General features: G+C 53.0%; 1 protein-coding gene across 1 annotated transcript in view; it reads right to left on the bottom strand.

Moving 5' to 3' along the window:
* Window positions 1–17,947, bottom strand: part of TG (thyroglobulin) — a 251,055-nt gene extending 233,108 nt beyond the window's left edge. The window contains exons 1-9 of the mRNA XM_077750014.1: window positions 17,881–17,947; window positions 16,774–16,882; window positions 16,138–16,235; window positions 14,591–14,794; window positions 13,809–13,968; window positions 5,237–5,343; window positions 4,630–4,773; window positions 3,860–4,045; window positions 16–145 (exon numbers count right to left, since the gene is read on the bottom strand). Coding sequence (XP_077606140.1) covers window positions 16–145; window positions 3,860–4,045; window positions 4,630–4,773; window positions 5,237–5,343; window positions 13,809–13,968; window positions 14,591–14,794; window positions 16,138–16,235; window positions 16,774–16,882; window positions 17,881–17,947 — 1,205 coding nt within the window. The remainder of the gene's footprint in view (window positions 1–15; window positions 146–3,859; window positions 4,046–4,629; window positions 4,774–5,236; window positions 5,344–13,808; window positions 13,969–14,590; window positions 14,795–16,137; window positions 16,236–16,773; window positions 16,883–17,880) is intronic.
* Window positions 17,948–20,505: the final 2,558 nt, after the last annotated feature.

Raw genomic sequence — 20,505 nt, 5'->3', positions numbered from 1 at the left:
GATGCGGCAACTCCGGCCACTCCTGGGGAGACCTGGCTTCGCTCAGGAGCCAAGAACAAGCCGCGCCGGCTGAAGTAGCCCAAGGGCCCGAAGTGTAGTCTAGACAGGGCCTGCCTCCTCTCGGAGCCACAGGAACGGTCTTCAGCTGCACGAGACAGAGCAAACGGGAGAAATGGTTTTAACATCAACAAGTGCTCCCAGACCACCCCACAGATCCTTCTAGAAGTAAGATGTCAAACAGTTCAGTCAAGAACACCTATGTGTTGTTGCTCTTTCTTGTCTAGCCTTTCATGTATTTTTTCTCTTGCCCAAGCAGGGTCTGTGGTGGCCGTTTGGAGGAGTGAATGTTCCAAATAACATGACTTCCCTTCCCACCTTTCACGAGAGGGTGACCCCCTCACGAGGCTCATTGGCGCCGGCCCACTTTCTGGAAACCTGACCAAATGCATGCACCAAATGTCCTGGGCTGAATGCCTCCTCAGCCCAGTACTCGCGTCCACCGAGAACCTCAGAACATGACATCGTGTGAAAGTAGGGTCTTTGCTGGTGCTATTGGTTAAAACAAGATCACACTGGATTGGGGTGAGCCCTAAATCCAATGATGGATGTCGTCATAGGGCGGCTGCATGAAGATGGGGGCAGAATGCCAAACAAAATGTGGAAAAGAACACCAAATGCCAAAGAAAGCCAATGTCACTGGTAGCCCCTGGAAACTGGACAGGACAAGGGTGGATCTTTCTCTAGAGATTTCAGAGGGAGCTCAGCCCCGCTAACACCTCAATTATAGACGTCTGGCCTCCAGACAGAGAGGGAATCAATTTCTACTGTTTTAAGCCACCGAGTTTGTGGTAACTTGTTACAGCAGCCTTAGGGAACCCATACACCAACACATTCCTGTTTGTTTCTATTTTTTAAACATATTTTTAATGTTTATTTATTTTGGGGAGATAGAGTATGAGAGGAGGAGGGGTAGAGAGAGGTAGACAGAATAGGAAGCAGGCTCCAGGCTCTGAAGTGTCAGCACAGAGTCCGACGTGGGGCTCGAACCCACGAACGTGAGATCACAACCTAAGCTGAAGTTGGTCGCTTAACTGACTGAACCACCCAGGCCCCCTATTTCCCATTTTTTTTAATGAAATGTTTTTTTTTCCCAGCATTCCCTTATTGGAATTTTTAATGGATTTTAATGTTTCATCATTTGCTCTTCGTGCAGCTGCCTAATCCCTCCTTGTGCATAGGCTTGTCTAGGCTAACGAGTTGATAGTCTCTTTGAGGATAAGAACCATATTTTAAATGCCATTAGTATTTTCTATAACAAGAAATATTTTCCTATGTTGTAATCTATAACACTACAACCTACTGTAGGAAATATATTTCCCACAATATAATACAGTAATGTCTACGCAGCAAACATACTTAGCATGTTTTTTCTGGGCTTCTTGACCTTTCCTTGAAAATCATTAATTAAAGGGTGATCAGCTCAGTCAACTCCCTGCTCTGTCAGGTCATTCTGTCCAAATATTCTAGGTTGACAGTAATCACATGAAGAAGCAAGACTTTAAGTTCAAATTCGAAGCGTCTCCATCACACAGGTGGAATTAAGTGGGCTGCACATTTCTCCACAAAACCATAAATGTTGGAGGTCCTTCTCCACCACCCACCCACCCCCAACTTTTTAAAATAATTCCTTTCCTTCAGCTCGCACGGATGCCAGAAAGGAAGTCGGCCAATTTCCCTCTGTAACCAGGCAACAGAGAAAGAACTGGAACATGTGGTCCGAGAGAGAAAAAACACTGGCAAGATCAGAACGCGTAACACATCCCTCAACCGGGCGTGGCCTCCTTGAATGGAAGGTATTACAGGAAGGTGTGGACGAAGTGAAGTTCACTGCTTTGCTTATGCTGTTTCCACGTGAAACGCCTATCGCTTCCATTCATTTGTTATGCAGTGTTACCAAGGCAAAAAAAAGAAAAAAGAAAAATCAGATACTGGTTCCATGTGGCATTCATTTCCACGGAAATAGGACTGATACTCCAGAGGGGAAAAAATATAAATCTATGATGCACGCATTTGGTAACATTCTGGTTTTAATTTGGAAAACCATAGTTCTTCATTTCCACCTGGAAATTGGAGGGCACCATTCTCTCCAAGTTTTAAGACAACGACAACATAATCACAAATACCTTCAGGGCAGGGCTTGAAACATTTCTTCTCCTGCATCCTCACACCGAGCAGATTGAATACTACCAAACGCCGTGCAGAATACTCAAAATGGTAAGTGGGAGAAATCAATGACTTAACAGGAATGACTGAATGAACATGAATGCTTATCTATTTTGAGGCAATAAAAAGACCTGCCCTCCTTCTTCACTGTTTGAGATCTTGAGGGATCCATCCAGCTCACCCAAGTGGGAAGCCTGCAAGCGCTCCTGGACTCCATTTCGCTCACCCCTAACTCCCTTCAGGATCTTACTGGTGAGATGGACTAGCCTTACTGGAGTGCCTTGTGATATTTCTCAAGTCCACACCCTTCGCCCCAGACCACTGCTTCTACTATAGTACTGGTCCCTGTACTGGGTTGAATCGTGTCTCCTCAAAACGCACATCCTTTCTGGAAACCTCCGAATGCGACCTTATTTGGAAATAGGGTCACTGGAGATGCAATTAGTAAAGGCGAGGTCATCCTAGGGTACAGTGGGCTCTTACTTTTCTATTACCGGTGTCATGGCGAGAAGAGAGGAAGCGACACAGGGAAAGACACACAGAGGGAAGACAGCCGTGTGATGACAGAGGCAGAATTTGAGGCTTCACTGCCACAGACCAAGGAAAGCCAACGACTATCAGCAACTACCACAAGCCAGGAGAAAGGCGAGGAAGGATTCTCCCCTGGAGCCTTCAGAGGGAGCATGGTCCTGCTGACACTCTGACTTTGGACTCACTTCTAGAGTCCAGACCTCTAAGCCCCTCAATCTGTGTCATTTACCACAGAGGCTCTGGGAAAGTAATATAGTTCCCTCACCTCTCTTCAGGAAATTGCGATGTCCTTCAAATTGGTCCTGTGGCCTGCAGGCTAGTACTGCCTTCAGGCTCTCCTTCAAATGCCCACATGGTCTCTCTCACACACAGAACCCACCGTGGAACTCTCCAGCATAAAACCTCTCAACGTCTTCACCTGGCTTCCAGGAGGGAGTCCCCCGGCCTTGGCTTCGGCATGAAAGACCTCACAGTCTCATCCCCGCCATTTTCCCCTACTCTTCACATGCAGCACCCCACGCTGACCACACTCCAGACTTTGGCTCAGGTCATGATCTCACGGTTCATGGGTTTGAGCCCCACATCGGGCTCTGCGCTGACAGCTCAGAGCCTGGAGCCTGCTTCAGATTCTGTGTCTTGCTCTCTCTCTGCCCCTCCCCTGCTCATGCTCTGTCTCTCAAAAATAAATAAATGTTAAAAAATAATTTTAAAAAGAAGACTGTAATCAAACTTCACCTCTTCCATGAAGCCTCCCGGAACATCTCCTCTTCATACACTTTCACAAGATCGAGTTGACCCTACCCTGCTTTGCACTGCTTCAGTTACCAGCACACACTTCTCTCATGGCACAAGTATACATAATTCTCTTTTTTCCCTTCACCCCTGAGGCCCCCAATATCCTCTGAGCTCCCTGAGGAAAGAAGCGACCGTGAGGATGAGACACATGTTGGAAGTTAATGGTGATTAATGGGTTTTCCATCATGTTGGGCTCGAAGGGTCTCTGGGGTACATTCAGGGGGCAGCGGAATTACTGGGCTCGGGAGTAGCTGGTCTGGGGACACAGTTACAGTAATATGGCCTGATGGGGACCGAAGAGGAGGCTCACCACAAGATGGCCGCTCCCCCGACCGCCGAGTTCCATGGATCTCCTGTCCCTGGGCGTCCACACACCAGCACGGGCCTCCCCGCTGGCACTGCACCGCCTCGTAGTGCCCGTCCCGGCGGCAGCTCGGGATGTAGGGGTGCCCAAAGCTGGTCGCTGTGTAGCGCTCCACTTCACACTTGGTGGGGCCTAGGACAGAGCCAGGCAGAGGAGAGGACAGTGTGTAAACAAGGCCGCGGGGTCTCCAGCACGCACTCTGCTTGCTTGTACAACGTGCAAATCCGCGCAGCTCCTGGGTGGCTCAGCCGGGGAAGCAGCCGACTCTTGATTCCGGCTCCGATGATGAGGTGGAGCCCCGCGTCGGGCTCTGCGCTGATGGTGCAGAGCCTGCTTGAGAGTCTCTCCCTCCCTCCCCCTCCCTCTCTCTCTCTCTCTCAAAATAAAGAAAACATAAACATAAGGGCGCCTGAGTGGCTCAGTCGGTTGAGTGCCTGACTTCGGCTCAGGTCGTGATCTCATGGTTTGGGAGTTCGAGCCCCGCGTCGGGCTCTGTGCTGACACCTGGAGCCTGTTTCCGATTCTGTGTCTCCCTCTCTCTGTCCCTCCCCCGCTCATGATCCATCTCTCTCTGCCTCAAAAATAAACAAACATTAAAAATTTTTTTAAATAAATAAATAAACACACAAAAAAATCAATGGAACTACAGCAACTCTAAAACCCAGTGGTTTCCTCCAAGCAGAAACACGCACGGCTGCTGTCGGCTTATTACTTACATCGGAACCGGCCAGAGATGAGGAGCCGGACTGCGAGGAACCGCCTCTGCAATATTCGGTACAGCGTGGTTTCGGCGAAGGTGGACGCAAGGTCCAGGCCAGCAAAAATAGTGTCATAAATTTCATCGAGTAAGAGTTCCAGCCCTGAGCAAAGACAGAAGTGTTTTAAGAGATGGGTTCATTCAGAACGGGAAGTCCTGACCTTGCCGTCCAACCAGACCTCAGGAGGCCCACAGCCTTCCCGGCCATCAGTAGGCATCAGCCTGATCAAGGTTTTACTAGTCTCCAAAGGCAGGGCTGTCATGTGCGGTTGGGCAGGTTGTTCACTTCACAAAGGAGCGCTGCTGAGGGAAAAGCCGTCCAGTGTCCCAGTCTCCAGGGTCGGAGCTGCATCTGCCCAGAGCAGGGAGCCTCTTTCGCACGGGCTCAGAGGCTCCGTACCGGCCAGCAGCTGGGCACCAGGCACCAGAGACGAGCATTTGCAAATTGTGTGGATCAGCCAGAAGCAGCCAGGCACTGCTCTTTCTGCTTGGCAGGTAACAATACTTAGGCTTTCAGGTTCGCAGGGGGCCTCTCTCCCCACTCAGGTTGCCTGAGGTGCGCCTACCTGTCTCAGCCAGTTCTCGCCCTTGACTGTCCGCACAGTGACAATACCCAGACACTTCGGGGAACTTGTTCCGGAAGGCACTGAAGGTCACGAATGCATCTGGAAACCTAAGAAAGAAGGAGACGTCTGCTCCCTGCCTCATCAAATCCTCGCGGGCTCTTCTTGCAAAACAAATACGTGTGGCCTCATCTCATCTACGGAAAAGGAACATCTGGTTTTTGTTACCACATGCCATTGGCTCCGTGTTTCTTGTGGGAAATGTGTTTCTTTTCTAAACCGGGTTTCTACCTGCCTGGCTGGACAGATGGAAATAAAGCTGTGCCCAGCTGTCACCTCCTAACTAGTCACTTCTCCCACGTATGGCATTTCACCAACTCATACCCACGCGTGGGTCTCAGAGGATCAGGCAGAAAACAGGTAATGACGTCACCACGCCAGAGTCTGACTTTACTAGACTATAACTCTAGGGACTAGAAGCCAAGTTTGCTGTACACACACATGGTACACTGTAGATGATCTCATCTGGGGAGGTCAAACAACTTCAGAGCCCTTTACGACTTTTCCAGAGCCTGGAAAGAAGCCAGATTCCACCATAGGAAATGCTGAAGGACACTTCCCAGCTCTGTAGTTGGACAAAACACACAGAATCAATATGACACCACAACAGGGCTCTGCATCTCCTCTCTGGAAGTGCAGGGAAATGGTGCCCAAGCCAGATCGGACCTGGCAATTTTTATAAGGCGCCAATTGGCTGGGATTCCCATCCTGGAAGCAAGATGAAGCAGAGGTGATATAAAACCTTATTAAAGAGTTCTTCCCGTGTGCAAGGATTGAGCAACCGGAGAGGCAGTTTTCATCTTTATGCAACACCGAGAGATTTGTTTTCACACCCTATAGGGTTGGTGCACCTACCTATGTCCGGAAATCTACCCTCAAACAATGAGTTAGCGAAAGCAGCAGCCCCTGCACAAACAGAGACATTGCTGCGGAATCTATTCCAGCAAAATACTGAAAACAACCTTGATGTCCAGTGATAGGAAAATGAAGAAGTAAATTAAATTTCCTCAATGGAGGCACGCATCGCATTACATAGAGAGGGTATGCTGCAAAATGGCCTGTACACACACGGCAATTACCACAACGTAAATGAATCGGGACTAGAAGGCAACGGACAACACAAGAATTGCTCGGAGCCTGAATGGGGGCGCAAAAAGTATTAGCTAATTTGCATGGGAATGAATATGCAGCAAGCCTACAAAATCACTGTGGGATTATGGTTTTTTTTCCATGCTATTGGTCTATCATTGTGTATCCATAAGCTAAATAAAAAGGGGTATTATAGTAAGTGAGTTATGCATAACAGAAGCTAAAAACTGATTCACTCAGTTGTCATGGATTAGAGGTTTATGCTAAAAACTTATGAATTGAAACCTGAGACAATTCTTTTTTTTTTTGACATTTACTTATTATTGAGAAAGATAGAGAGAGAGAGACAAAGTGCAAGCAAGGGAGGGTCAGAGAGAGAGGGAGACACAAAATCTGAAGTAGACTCCAGGCTCTAAGCTATCAGCACAGAGCCTGATGCGGGGCTCAAACCCACGAACTGTGAGATCATGACCTGAGCCAATGTCGGATGCTTAACCAACTGAGCCACCCAGGCTCCCCTGGGATAATTCAATTCTTTTTTTTTAATTGATTTTATTTTTTTAATGTTTTATTTATTTCTGAGAGAGAGAGAGAGAGAGACAGAGCGAGCAGGGGAGGGTCAGAGAGAGAGGGAGACACAGAATCTGAAACAGGCTCCAGGCTCTGAGCTAGCTCTCAGCACAGAGCACGATGTGGGGCTCGAACCCACGAACCATGAGATCATGACCTGAGCCCAAGTGGGACACTTAACCATGTGCACCACCCAGGCGCCCCTGGGATAATTCAATTCTAAGAGAGCTAATAATAGTATAATAATCACTTCCATTCATTGCGCACTATCTTGTAAAATCTGCCAAATGTTTAATACACATTGACTTGTTTAACCCACTTTAACACTCCTAAAAGGCAGGTGGTCTTTTCTCGTGCCCATTTTAGAGGTTACGAAGGTGGAAAGTATGTTGGCCACCATCTTGAAACAGCGGTGGCAGAGAGAGTGTAAACCCAGGCCTTAGCCGCCACGTGCTGCCTATGGCCGCCAGCGGAGTGATGCACTGCGTGTTGGCTGCACCTGGCTCCTGTCGCACATTCTGGAAGGCATGCGCCTCCGTTCTGTTCTGGCGCTNTCTTGAAACAGCGGTGGCAGAGAGAGTGTAAACCCAGGCCTTAGCCGCCACGTGCTGCCTATGGCCGCCAGCGGAGTGATGCACTGCGTGTTGGCTGCACCTGGCTCCTGTCGCTCGCACATTCTGGAAGGCATGCGCCTCCGTTCTGTTCTGGCGCGTTCCCCTGTGTGCACTTGCCCGAGAGCTAACAGACGCTGAGCACCTGCATGCTGGAGAACACCAGGACGGGCCACCTGGCTGGCCCTGGGCTCTGAACCCATAACAACTCGAGACACCGGAAGCTCCAATCCCTCTAGGCCCGTGTTCTGCCGATTCACCGCAAAGGCCCACGTCAGCGCCATGACCCGGGGCCAGTGCCAGTAGCAGGAAATTTGAGCCGTCTTCATTCCACTACTTTAGGGACAAAGTCTTCCTGCTCGGGTTTCCGGTCTTAGAAGCTACCCGCCTCCTGGGCCTCCATGTGTTTTTTGCATGGACTTCACTGTCGCCATCCCCACCTCGCATACTGGAGACCGCTGTGGCTTCAGCTGTAGGGGGTCCTCCCGGGAAGACCCCCCGCGCCACCACCTGTAATCCCTCCTTGCCAATTCTGTGTGCACTGAAAAGAGCTCAGGGTCTGGGGGTGTGTGGTCACTGCTGTTAATTACTACTAATGAAAATAATGATGGGGGACACGTACCAGACGATCCAACACTGGACCAAGCACCCTCTTCGCTTGATCTCAATCCTCACAACACTTACAAAGCCGCACTTTGCGAATGATGACGCTGGCACTCGGAGTGGTGGACAGACTGGGTTAAGATCACCCAGCCCAGGCCCAGGCCCGATGCCCAGCGGGCGCTCCGAGCCCACCAACACTTGCAGCTGGTGGGATGGGGGGGCTGCCTCTGAGACAAAGCCCAGTCCTCGGGGCACCTCGCACCGCACCCAACAGGAAGTTCGAGTTCTGCATCTTCCTCCATCTCCTTCGTTCCGGGAGTCCAATTTGATATAATCTGATTTTCGTGGCTGATCTCTGAAATGGCATCCCCGCTACGAACTTTGGACTCTCCCCCCAGCGGAGCAGGTAACACAAGGGTGGCTTCGTGGCTGCTTCGCTGTCGTCACTGGTGCTTTGGGCCTTGGCCCCACTTCCCACCTCCTGCTCACTGGATTCCCAGCCCTTCTCTGCCACCCCAGCAAAAGTCCAACCACGAACACTGAACCCGAGGCCCATGGGAAAGGGAGAAAGGCATCCTAACACGTGGGCCAGCTAGTTTGGAACCCGGTGTAGGGCCACAGAAGGCTCCGGAAGACGTAGGTCTTGAGTGGGATGGCAAAGCTAAGAACGATCTGACGAGGAGAGGATGGAGAACATGTCTGCAAGGATCTTTAGCCCATCTCCAACTTCAAAGCAGGGGGCAGAGGATGGCAGTGTGGGCAGAAGGAACAGCTGAGAGACTGGCAGTCGTTTGGGGGAGGAGGCACAGGTCTGGAGGAGAATCTCGGGACCCAAGCATCTCTGTCATGGACACACTGTTCCTTAAAGTGCCCTGCCCCCTCCCCTTCCGGCCCCGCGGCTGAGGAAACCGACTGTCATGTTGGCATCAGGACGTGGTCAAGTCACAGAGGACCCTCTGGCACAGGGCATCACCCCCTTTTATGAGGATCCGAGGAGCAAAGCGTCGCCCATCTTCAATAGAAGAGAAGATTGTGTTCTGAAAAGCAGGTTTACTTTCATCTGGCGGAAACCAAATGACTTAGACTGCTTTCTCTTCTTCTGGCTCTAAGACTCTCAGAGCTAAGTACGCAGCACCTCATACTTGTGACAAGAACACTTTATAGAATGAAAGGTACATGCAACCTTTGCTGTGGCTCACTTGTATATTCTACCTTTATTTGCCTCCCCTACGGTTTCCTCTCTTTTCCTTTTCTCTCCAGTTCCGGGTGCATCCGAAGAAAGGAGGAAGCAAAAATCAACACGGGACTTGAAAACCAAAAAGGGCATAATTCATCTAGTGGAAAAGGACGTGTCCCTCTTGTTAAATAAAAAGCAAAAGCTCAGAATGACCGTAAGAAAGTGCTCGGCGGAGAAAATTGCAGTGCAGGGGAAAGGACGGTAGACCTGGGTTTATGCTCGCGTCCAGAGTTAGAGAAACCACACAGCTGAGGCTCAGTGGAACACGGAACGTCAGGCCCTGACAGGCACCTGGTCCTGGTCGAGTACAGAGCGGCCTCCGTGCCCTGGGCTCAGGTAGCCGACCCCGCGGCTCGATCAAGTTCTCCACGCCACCCCCAGACAGGCCCTCCAGAAATCCAGCCATCCGGTAATAAATCAGCAATTCGTTTTATTTTCTCCTGTGCTGGAAGATCGCTCCTTGAAGTAGGAGCCGTGACCTAGCACGGAGGTCTCCAATGGTCAGTCTACGAGGACTTCTCCATATATTCTGGTTGTGATGCCCCTTTGCCACGCATTAAGATGTATCTAATCCGGGGCGCCTGGGTGGCTTAGTCGGTTAAGCGTCTGACTTTCGCTTAGGTCATGATCTCGCGGTTCGTGGGTTCGAGCCCCGCGTCGGGCTCTGTGCTGACTGCCAGCTCAGAGCCTGGAGCCTGTTTCAGTCTGTGACTCCCTCTCTCTCTGACCCTCCCGTGCTCACGCTGTCTCTCTCTCTCTCCTAGAAATAAATAAAAACATTAAAAAAAAAAAAAAGATGTATCTGATCCTTCTCACTGACTAGAAGGGGTTATGTCCTTGGGTAGTCTGGCTGCTAAGGAAATTTGAGTTTGCTTAGTCACTAACGACAAGGCCTAGAAAAAAAAAAGTTAACTGAATTTGAGCTCGGACCACTAAGGCCTTGGCAACGGCATCAGCTTTTATGACCTTTACCTAGAAAGCATTTCCCTACTTAGTGATTGGATGAGGGGAATAGGAAAGGCAGGTAAGGGGAGCCTGGGTGGCTCAGTCGGTTGAGTATCCGACTTCGGCTCAGGTCATGATCTCGCAGTTCGTGGGTTCGAGCCTGTTGTTGGGCTCTATGCTGACAGCCAGCTCAGAGCCTGTTTCAGATTCTGTGTCTCCCTCTCTCTCTTACCCTCCCCTGCTCACGCTGTCTCTCTCTCTCAGAAATAAATTTTAAAGAAAAACATTTAAGAAAAAAGAGGAAAGGCAGGTAAGAGTCAGTGAACTAGCAAAGCTTACTCATCACCATTCGTGGTTTTTCTAAGTCACCATCAAACAGGTGTAGTTAGCCGTGGCCTTCAGGAGGGAAAAGGGCCTCTTCAAATGAGCAAGCACTACAGCCACATTCAAGCACGCGTCATTGCCCAGCACATTTAAGAACCCACAGCAGTTAGCGGACGGGCTCCCCACAGGCTCCCAGCCTCCCCTCCAGGCCCCATGCCAGCAAGTCAACTGCTTCATGTCACATCTGCACTTGACTTTCCCAAAGAAATCCTCTCAGATTCAATCTTCCAGAGTCCAACTTGTGACTTTCCTTTTCCAAACTCGTCCTCCACCATCCAGCTAGAAGCCAGACCTTGGTTTGACTCCTCTCGCTCACCCTCCACCTTCAATAAGTGCTGAAGATTCTACCTCGGAAAAGTTTCCCCAGCCACCCTGTCCNNCACACACACACACACACACACACACACACAGCCCCCTTCATCACGTGCTCTAGTCCACGCCTACATCATCTCTTACCTGGACCAGGGCAGGAGCGTCCAGGCTCACAGAGCCTGGCACCCACTCTGCTCTTCCCCAGCCAGTCCATTCTATCCTAAACTCAAGATACACCGATCTCCACACCCAGGCTCAAAATTCTTGATGCAATATTGGGGACATATTATTACTAAAAAAATTACTCCTTGCTTTTCTGAAATTCAAATATAACTGGCCGTCCTTTATTTTATCGGCAGCCTTAGGTACTAAGTCTAGACTCTCTATGCAGCCTCTGTGGCTTCTACATACAATCGTGCCCTGGCACTGCCCCGGTCAGTGAGAAATCCCTGACTACAGCTGGGCTTCCAGTAACCAACCAGCCAACCTTCCCAGGACCTTCCTAAATCGGGATTCCCCCAGAAACATGCTGGCTTACATCAGGGAAAGGATTCCATTTCGGCAGTACATTTTTTCGTGTTTGTCTGTCTGAAACAATGGATGTTTAGTCGTGAACGTTTGCATTTAACTCGACTGCCCTCTTGTGGAAGGAGCTGTGAACTGTGCCTCAAGCTGGCACACAGGCTGACTACAAGCACAGACTGCAGGCCTACTGGGCGCTATGCTCGGCAGGAAAAGAGAGTCGAATCAAGGCTGTGTGGGAGAGCGAACGGAGCCAGACAGCTCTGGCGCCCACTCATTGAGCTTCCCGGGGTGAGCGCTGTCTTTCAGACTCCTCCTCTGTCCGATTATTTTTTGTAAACATTGAAGTGGGCAGAAGACTGTCAAATTGCCTGCATATAATAAGCACTCAGCTGAACTTGAACTGAGCACACACTGGTTTGCATCAACCAGTAGCAGTAATTCAGGCTGTTTGGAAATTCTTATGTGCACACAGGAAGGCCACACTCTCTAAACCTGGGAAGGGAAACACCCTAGCTCACGTTTGCTGAAGCTGGGTGCTACGTGAGCAGTCCCTCTGGGGACATTTCACATGGGGACACTGAAGCACAGAGACGCAGAGAGGGTAAATGCTCGGGCCATGCTGCCACATGGTGGCAGAGTTCGAACGGGGGTCACAAAGGCAAATGCTTTGGGGCCAGGCAGGTGATGCGGACGGAAGAAAGGGACAGGACGCCTCGAGGGACCCGGAGCCTTGGACTGTGTGCAATCCATCCAAAAAGAACAGTTCAAGGCCAGCTTCTTGGGGCCATGGGAGAATTCAGGAATTCAGACTTTTGTGTATTAACATGAAACGTAAGAAATTGCATATGGTCAACTCTTTTTACCTCCATGAGCAGAAACTGCATAGCGTTAACTTGAAACTCTCTAGTTCTTAAAATAATATGCAGTTCAAATAACACTTCTCTAGGGACGGTCCTTGTGCCCAGGCCTCTAACCTGTGACACCCCCACCCTAGCACAGCCCCTGGGGATTCTCTCTCTTGCAGAAGAAAAGAAACACGTTATTTTGGAAGCCAGCCACATCAAGGTTCTCCCAGAGAATTTCCATCAGTTTTCACAGCCTATCATGCTTACTGCTTTTACTCAGGACGTTTCAGTCATGTCTGAAGTCTTTGCTGGCCCTTTCCGGTGCGAAAGTAGCCATCTTGAATAACCAGAAGCTGTCTGATTATTCGGGCCAAAATCTATGCCGTATCTCTCTTTTAACATTTGTTATTTAAATCTTTAGACTTATATATAGGTCAGGGCACCTGGGCGGCTCAGTCAGTTAAGCTTCCAACTTCGGCTCAGGTCACAATCTCAGGGTTCAGGGGTTCGAGCCCCGCATCGGGCTCTGTGCTGACAGCTCAGAGCCTGGAGCCTGCTTTGGATTCTGTGTCTCCCTCTCTCTCTGACCCTCCCCTGCTCACACTCAGTATTCTTCCCACTCTCTCTCTCCCTCAAAAATAAACATTAAAAAATTTAAACTTATTTAACAGGCGCATATATACACACAGTTTACACAACTGCACGAATACAGTCCTATCCGTGCTTGCAACTGTGATGTCTTTTTCCCTCTTCTGCCCATTCCCTTCTCCCTACTCCTGCTTCTCCACGTCAACCTGACCAGCGACGGCCGCGAGAGCCGCCCAGCGAAGGCCGATCCGTATGATCGTCCGCGCTCGGCCAGTCCTGAACAGGCACCGGCACCATCGGGTCATAGTACAGGCACATGAAAGGGTGTTTGCTTCTTTGTTTTCAAAAAGGAAAATCACCCAAGGGCCCTGTAACCTTTTATCATATTAGCATAATCCATGCTGCAGCATCCGTCCAAACTGACCGGTTTATTGCAGTGCGTTCTATCTAATGGCCGCACAAACGCTGCTGGGGGTACACACCCCTGCAGCTACCCACCCTGGGCTTCTCGGTCACCTGGTCCCCAGCTCCCTGCTACAGTGACACACAAGGCAGAAGACATCCACTGCCTACATCTTCACTCTCAGGTCTGTATATTTCCCTGGGCTGCACGGGCGGGAACGTCCGTGTATTTTTAGTGCCAATGGCTGTCGCCCGCTTGCTTCGTTAAAAATACCGTCGTCCTTCAGGTATCCAGCAGCTTCCTGCTCCCAGCAGCCTGCGCACATGACAGCCAGCGTGAGCCGTGGCAGGGGACAGGAAGAGACGCCCAGCAGTGGGCCTACCCCAGGGGCCGGCTCCCTTACCTGTTGTAGCTATGAAGCAGGTCGAAAATCATCATGTCTGTGGTGTTGACGAACTTGCACTGGACAGGCAGGAAGCGCCCATCCGGAGAGCACTGAGGCGGTGACTTGTCTCCCACCCCGTGGAGGAGACGGCGGTTTCTTATCTCACAGCTCCTGGAACCTAAACATGTGAGAGGAAAAGCTATAATTCTTACGTACGAGGCACGCCTGAGTCGCTCATTGGGTTGGACATCTGACTTCGGCTCAGGTCATGATCTCATGGCTCATGGTTTCGAGCCCCGTGTCAGGCTCTGTGCTGACAGCTTGGAGCCTCGATCCTGCTTTGGATTCTGGGTCTCCCTCCCTCTCTCCCTCTCTCTCTCTCTCTCTCTCCACCACCACCCACCTCCCCATGCTACTCTGCCTCTCTGTCTTTCTCAAAAATAAACATTAAAAAATAAGTAAATAATGGTTCATGGGTGGCTCAGTTGGTTGGGCATCTGACTTCGGCTCAGTTCATGATCTCATGGTTCGTGGGTTCAAGCCCCACATCGGGCTCTGTGCTGACAGCTCAGAGCCTGGAGCCTGCTTCAGATTCTGGGTCCCCCTCTCTCTCTGCCCCTCCGTGCTTGTGCTCTGTCTCCATCTCTCTCTCTCTCTCCCAGGTACAGCCTTCCTAAAATGTGCCCATTCTCTGTCCTGAGGGCCAGGTTCTCTGCCTTCTTGCTGGCAAAGTCCTGGTGACACGTGGACAGCTGAACACCCTGCGGCACGTGCGCGACGCTGGGGTCCCCGGGACTTACATCGCGCGGGCCTCCCCGGCTGGCGGGTCCCGTACACCTCCATCCCTTCTGCATCCACGCACCAGCACTGTCCCCGCCACGGGTCGCACTGCACGGGCGCGTACTCCCCCGAGTCCCGACACCGAGGGAGGTAGGAAGTGGCCGTGCCGTTCACGGAGCCGCTCAGCAGGATACGCTGCCTCTGCAGCTGGCAGAAAGACAGACCTGAGGGGGCAGAGAGCAGGATCAGAGCTGCGCTCGGGGCTCCCTCCCTGGAGAGGGGCACGCGTCCTTCCCCCCGCCCCCCTCCACAGCCACCCGGGGGTCACCAGAGCAGGCCGCCGGCCCAGGACCAGCGCTCCGGCCGTCCGACTTTATCCCAGGATTTCTCCCAGCATCCTGTGGACCAAGCGAGGGAAGGGCGGGCTCCACGGTGCCCCGTCAGTCAACCAGCCCCGGGCACCGCGGAGGGGAGGTGGGGACGCACTGTGGGCTGGCTGCTGGCGTTCCCGCGGCCCTGCCCGCTCATTTGCTGCGAGGCCCTGGGGAGTCCCTTCAGCACCCCGGGTCTCTCTCCTCATCTACACGCTTGAAACACAACTGCTCTCCTCCATGTGCATGAGGAGGATTAGCGACCGTGACAATCAGCACCCCTGCTGAATACCTACTGTGTGCCTAGTGTTTTACATACGCCTTACACCCTGTGAGGCAGAGCCTACGTTCCTGAACCACAGCCCAGTGAGGGTTGGGGAACCGGCCAGGGTCGGTCAGCCGGACAGCACTGGGGAGCCAGCCTGCTCCCCGCCCCCACCTCGCAAGGCTGGCCGCGAACAACCAGCGCCCAAAACGGACGTTTCCTCCTTAAGGGAGACCTTTGGTTCCAAGTTCAGTTGCACCACGTTAAGACGACCAGCCTCGGGGCGCCTGGGCGGCTCAGTCGGTTGAGCGTCCAACTTCGACTCAGGTCATGATCTCATGGTTGGTGGGTTCGAGCCCCGCATCGGGCTCTGTGCTAACAGCCTGGAGCCTGCTTCAGATTCTGTATCTCCCTCTCTCTCTGGCCCTCCCCTGCTCACGCTGCCTCTCTCTCTCTCAGAAATAAATAAAACATTAAAAAACAAAAACAAAACGACCTGCTTAAACTGAGCTGTCATCTGTTATCGGGCTTTGCTACGACATGCTTTGCGGAGGGGCAGGGAGGGCTGTGTTTCTTCCACCATTCATGATAATAATGACTTTAACAGAAGTGTTCACCTAAGTCGCAAATTTTCAATGCAAATTTTCAAAGAAGCCGAAGCTGATGTGAGCACTAGGCGTATATGGCCTAATCCTGCCTCAAGGACCCCGTCGTCTCCTGAGCACCAGGCAGCCCACAGGCCAGAGCAGGGGCGGGTGCTGACACTTAATCGTCCCACATCCCACGGGATTTTCACAGCAGCCGTGCAGGAAGTCGGGCCTCGGGTACAGGACTCCTGGCCTAACTGGAAGAGGGCCACCCAGCGACCCAGAGGGAGACCTGCCTCGTCACAGGGACCCTCGTTCTCTGGGGCAGCGCCTTCTGCACTTACAGGCCACCGGCCGCCCGGGCCGCCTGCTTCCAGGCACCTCCCTGCCGTCGGCGTCCACGCACCAGCAGGAGTGGCCGTCATCCTGGCACTGGACTGTCCTGCGGAGAGACAGGCCACCCGCAGACGGCATTAGTGGGTCCCAAAGCCACACCCCAGCTTACCTGTCTTCTCCCTTCCCCTTCTTTCAAATTTCAATTCAATTAAATTAGGGAGAGACTGGGGGTGCCTGGCAGGCTCAGTCGGTTAAGTGTCCAACTTTGGCTCAGGTCATGATCTCACAGTTTGTGGGGATGAGCCCTGCATCGATAGCTCAGAGCCTGGAGCCTGCTTTGGATTCTGTGNCTCATGCTCTCTCTCTCTCTCTCTCAGGAATAAATAAAACATTTTTTTCTTTTTTTAAAAGGGGTGAAAGTCTGGGCAGGAAAAGAGAAATCCTTGGTCCTGGCTGGGATGAAGTGGGAACCGGGGAGCTCAGGGGTCACATTATCCAGTGTCCCTTAGAGAGGTGAGCTCCGCCCAAGTGAGAGTGGCCACCTGCCACGTTCCTGGGTGGGGGGGCTGTCAGGTGAGGGCACAACGAGTGTCCTTAAGTTCTCTTGGGGCCCCCCGGAGGGCACAGGGCTGGGGAAGTCTTACTTGTAGCTGCCGTCTTCTGCACACTGAGGAACGTGGTCTGCACGCTTCCGGAAGGCCGTCTCCCTCTGCAGCTCGCAGGGCCGCAGTGGCTGCGCGTCCACCTGGTATTCTGGGGAAGGGAAGCAGGTGATTAGGGAGGGGTGTGCATGGGATTCCCGTGGCAAAGATGGGTCCCCTGAAGCCCGGGGGCTCTCCTGGCGACATCATCAAGAATTACACCCTACTGGGCACCGTCTCCGTGTAGGACATTAGCTCTCTTAATCCTCAACCTCTCCTGGGAGGTGGCACCTGCAATTTACCCACGTGGCCCTCACACTGTGAAAGCAACCCTCCTCGAGGTCACAGGGCTGAAAAGAGAAAGATTCAAGGTCAACCCTCGGTCTCCGCGTTCCCCCAAAGCATAGTGGGGTGGCGTCCAAGTGCCAGAAAGGAGGTGTTCTGGAATTTACTAAGCCACTGGCTCTGGGCAGATCACCCTCCCTGCACAGGTTGGGAAGGCAAATTAATTAGTAACCCCGCATGTTGTGTTATCTTTTGAGAACACATGTGACCTGCAGGCACGCGCTCGGAAATCACAGCCGCGTCGGGAGGCTGGTGTCACTGTCTTCCTTTTGCAATGAGGAAAGGAGAGCTTAGACTTTTCCCAGGTCCCACAGCCTCTGCTGGATTGCACACCTATTTCACCGCACTGGTGGATTTGGGTTTGGGGGGTTTCTTTTTGGTTTTTTGTTTTTTCGCCACCTGCTGATTATTTCTCAAATGCCTCACATGGATGACCTCGGCCCGAGACAGGTAAGGGGATAAAACCAAATATCCATGCCAAGATTCAAGGATGGGGAGGCCTGAGCCACAACTGAATTGGGAAGATCTGATTTCCCACGTCCTCCCCACCAACCACCCACTCCGTGACCTCAAGAAAGTGATTTAGTGCAGCTCTCTGAACCACTGTCTCTTCATCGGAAAAACCTTCCACAGGACATGGTGGGGATTAAACGAGATCACAAATGTTCCAAGGCGCTGGGGCAGAGCCTGGCTGACCTCGGGGCTGTGGCCTGAGGGCTCCCTCCAGACCCCCAGAGGCTCCATGGCCTCCGGCTCATAACTCACCAAAGATGTTGGCCGACACCAAGCAGGCTGAGCCCAGCAGGCTGAAGACGCACAGAGCCAGGGCCATTGCTGTGGGCCCTTCCCGGGGTGAAGGGGTCGAAGCCACTGCCCGCCCTCGGCTCTGGCCAGGGAGCCTTTATAGAGCCGCTCTGGCTCCGGCCCGCCCACCCGCGGGCACTCAGGGAGCCCATGTTTTCTCTGCCTGTCACAAGGGGCTCCTCCACCTGCGTCTGCTCCTCCAAGGACACTCGTGTGGCCAGTGGGGGACGGGAACCTTGTTGAGGCTCTGTGAAGCAGAACCGGGTGGCGTGACTTTGAAATTCATCTTTGCAGGTGAAGAAAGTTCGATGGTTTTCTGGGCAACAGGCTCGGGCCTCCTGGGAGCAAAGCATTTCTTTCGTCTCCTCCTCCTTCCTCCCTTCCTCCCTGCCTCTCTCCTTTTCTTCTTCTCTCCTTCCCTTTCTCTCTCCTTCCCTCTCTCGCTCTCTCCTTCCCTCCCTCCCTTCCAGCCCCAGCCCCAGNTAAATTGGTGGTTAAGCTCCGGGTCCCCTCTGCCAGGATGCTCTGCAGACATTTCAAATTCAACACATCCCCAAAGACAAGCTCCCCAGCCCTTCCTGCGACGCCGCACCTCACTGTGCCCGTGTCTCTCTAATGGCAACCCGAGCGTTCGGCTACCTCTGCGCTCACAGCTCGGCAGCCCCCAAGCCCTCCGAGCAAACCCAAACCGTCATTGCCATGCCTCGCGCCGCCGCCTCCTCGCAGCACCGCCTCCTCGGGCTGCCCTGCCCTGGACCAGCCGCCGCACGGCCTCCCGCCCCGGCCCTCACCAGGCCGCTTCTCCAGCTGCAGGGCTGGGGGGCGACGGTCACTGCACAGGGCTCCTGGGGGTCAAGACCGTGGTCCGCTCCTGAAAACCACCGGCCGTGGGACGACAACCAATAATGAGACTTCGATTCTAGGCAAAGAGGATTTGCGCAGGCAGGTGTGCTGGCAGTTACCGGAAAAGGAGACAGGGGAGGAAGAACTCCCCCACCGGGCCCTGCCCCCCTCACCCAGGCCAAGTGTCACCCCTCCGTGTGGGGAGCCAGCAGCCCCTCCTGGTGACACAGAGGCGCCTCCTTATCTGCGGGGACTCCTTGCAAGACCCGGAAGGGATGGGGGGACCTGGAGACGTGACCCAGCTCTGCAGGCACTGGGTTTGCTCCTGTTCTTACACAACTCTGATCAAGTTTAGCTTCTAAATTAGGCACAGAGAGCGATTAACAACTAATGATAAAATAGAACAGTCACAGCAATAGGGTGTCATGAAAATGTGTGAGTGCGCTCTCTCCCTCTCAGAATATCTGATTGTGCTGGACTCCCCTTGCCGTGAAGATGCAGGTGACAAATGCCCAGGGGATGGGATGGAGTGGGGGGGGTGGTGATGCAGCACCCTGACACAGCGTTAGGCTGCTCCTGGCCTTCTGGAAGCACCGCTGACCTGCCCGCGGGAGCTGAACCCAGAGAGTGAAGGGCAGATGAGGGGCTACTGGGGGCCATGACCCACGCCCCGAGCCCCGGAGCTCTGGCTCCTGGAGCCCCCTGCTGAGTCACTGCCGCTGGCCACCGTCCTGCTTCACGGGCTCTGGAACCCTGCAATGCAGGGGGTTGGGGGAGGCGTGAGGGCCCCCCAGGGCTGCAGGGGTGCTCACAGAGAGCTCAGGAGAGGTGCTTGTCTCCAGTGGGTGGCCGAGCATGGAGCTGGGGCCGGCGCCGGGCTGCGGCTTCTCACCGTGACTCAGCAGCCTGCGCAGCAAGCTGAGCTGGGCGACACCCAGGAACCCACAGCAAGCTGAGCTGGGTGACACCCAGGGACCTGCAGGCCTCCGCCGTGATGCCCCCCTGGGTTCCTCTCCGACCCGCTCCCTGCTCGAGCCTAGCACGCTCAGACTGGCCCAACATTCGAACACAGAACCTGCCTCCGATCCGTCCTGCCCCGATCCTGGGTGCTTACCGGAGATTTGGGGGAGCGGAGAAGAAATGGACTAAAGAGGAGGAAATAGCTTCACAAGGAGCGTCCTCGCCGGCTGGACCCCGAGACCTGACTTGATTGCGCACCTGCTTGGCCTCACCCACCTCCGGCCCCATTTTTCTGAAGCCCCGTGTTTCCAGCTTATCTCTCATCTCAGGCCAAAGACCCCAGGCCAAAGCACCTCCTGGTGGGAAAAGAAACTACTGCCCAGACCACCCAGCCCACGCTGAGCTCCACCCCCAACTTGAGCCTGCGCAGAAGGGCCACGGAGTGACCCCGGAGTGACCTGTAGTTCCCACTACCTCGTTGTAAGGCTAAACCCTCCACCAAAGAGGAGCACAGCGCCGTTAACGTAACATGCAATGTATGTATAGGCATGTTTTTTTAAGGCGCACCCACAACCTTGTGCCCGCCCCTGCGGACAATGACAAGGCTGCCCTATCTAAACAATCATCCTAGGGGTGCCTGGCTGGCTCAGTGGGAAGAGCATGCGGCTCTTGATCTCGGGGTGGTGGGTTCGGGCCCCACGTCTTGCTGTAGAGATCACTTAGAAAATAAAATCTTAACAAAGAAATAAATAATCATCCTCACCCTCAATAACAGGAACCTAT

This window comes from Crocuta crocuta, unplaced genomic scaffold (assembly GCF_008692635.1).
Source record: "Crocuta crocuta isolate KB4526 unplaced genomic scaffold, BGI_CrCroc_1.0 scaffold119, whole genome shotgun sequence".
In the NCBI taxonomy this organism is placed as follows: Eukaryota; Metazoa; Chordata; class Mammalia; order Carnivora; family Hyaenidae; genus Crocuta; species Crocuta crocuta.
Note: the sequence above shows the minus strand (reverse complement) of the source record. Positions and strands in the feature narration are given on the sequence as shown.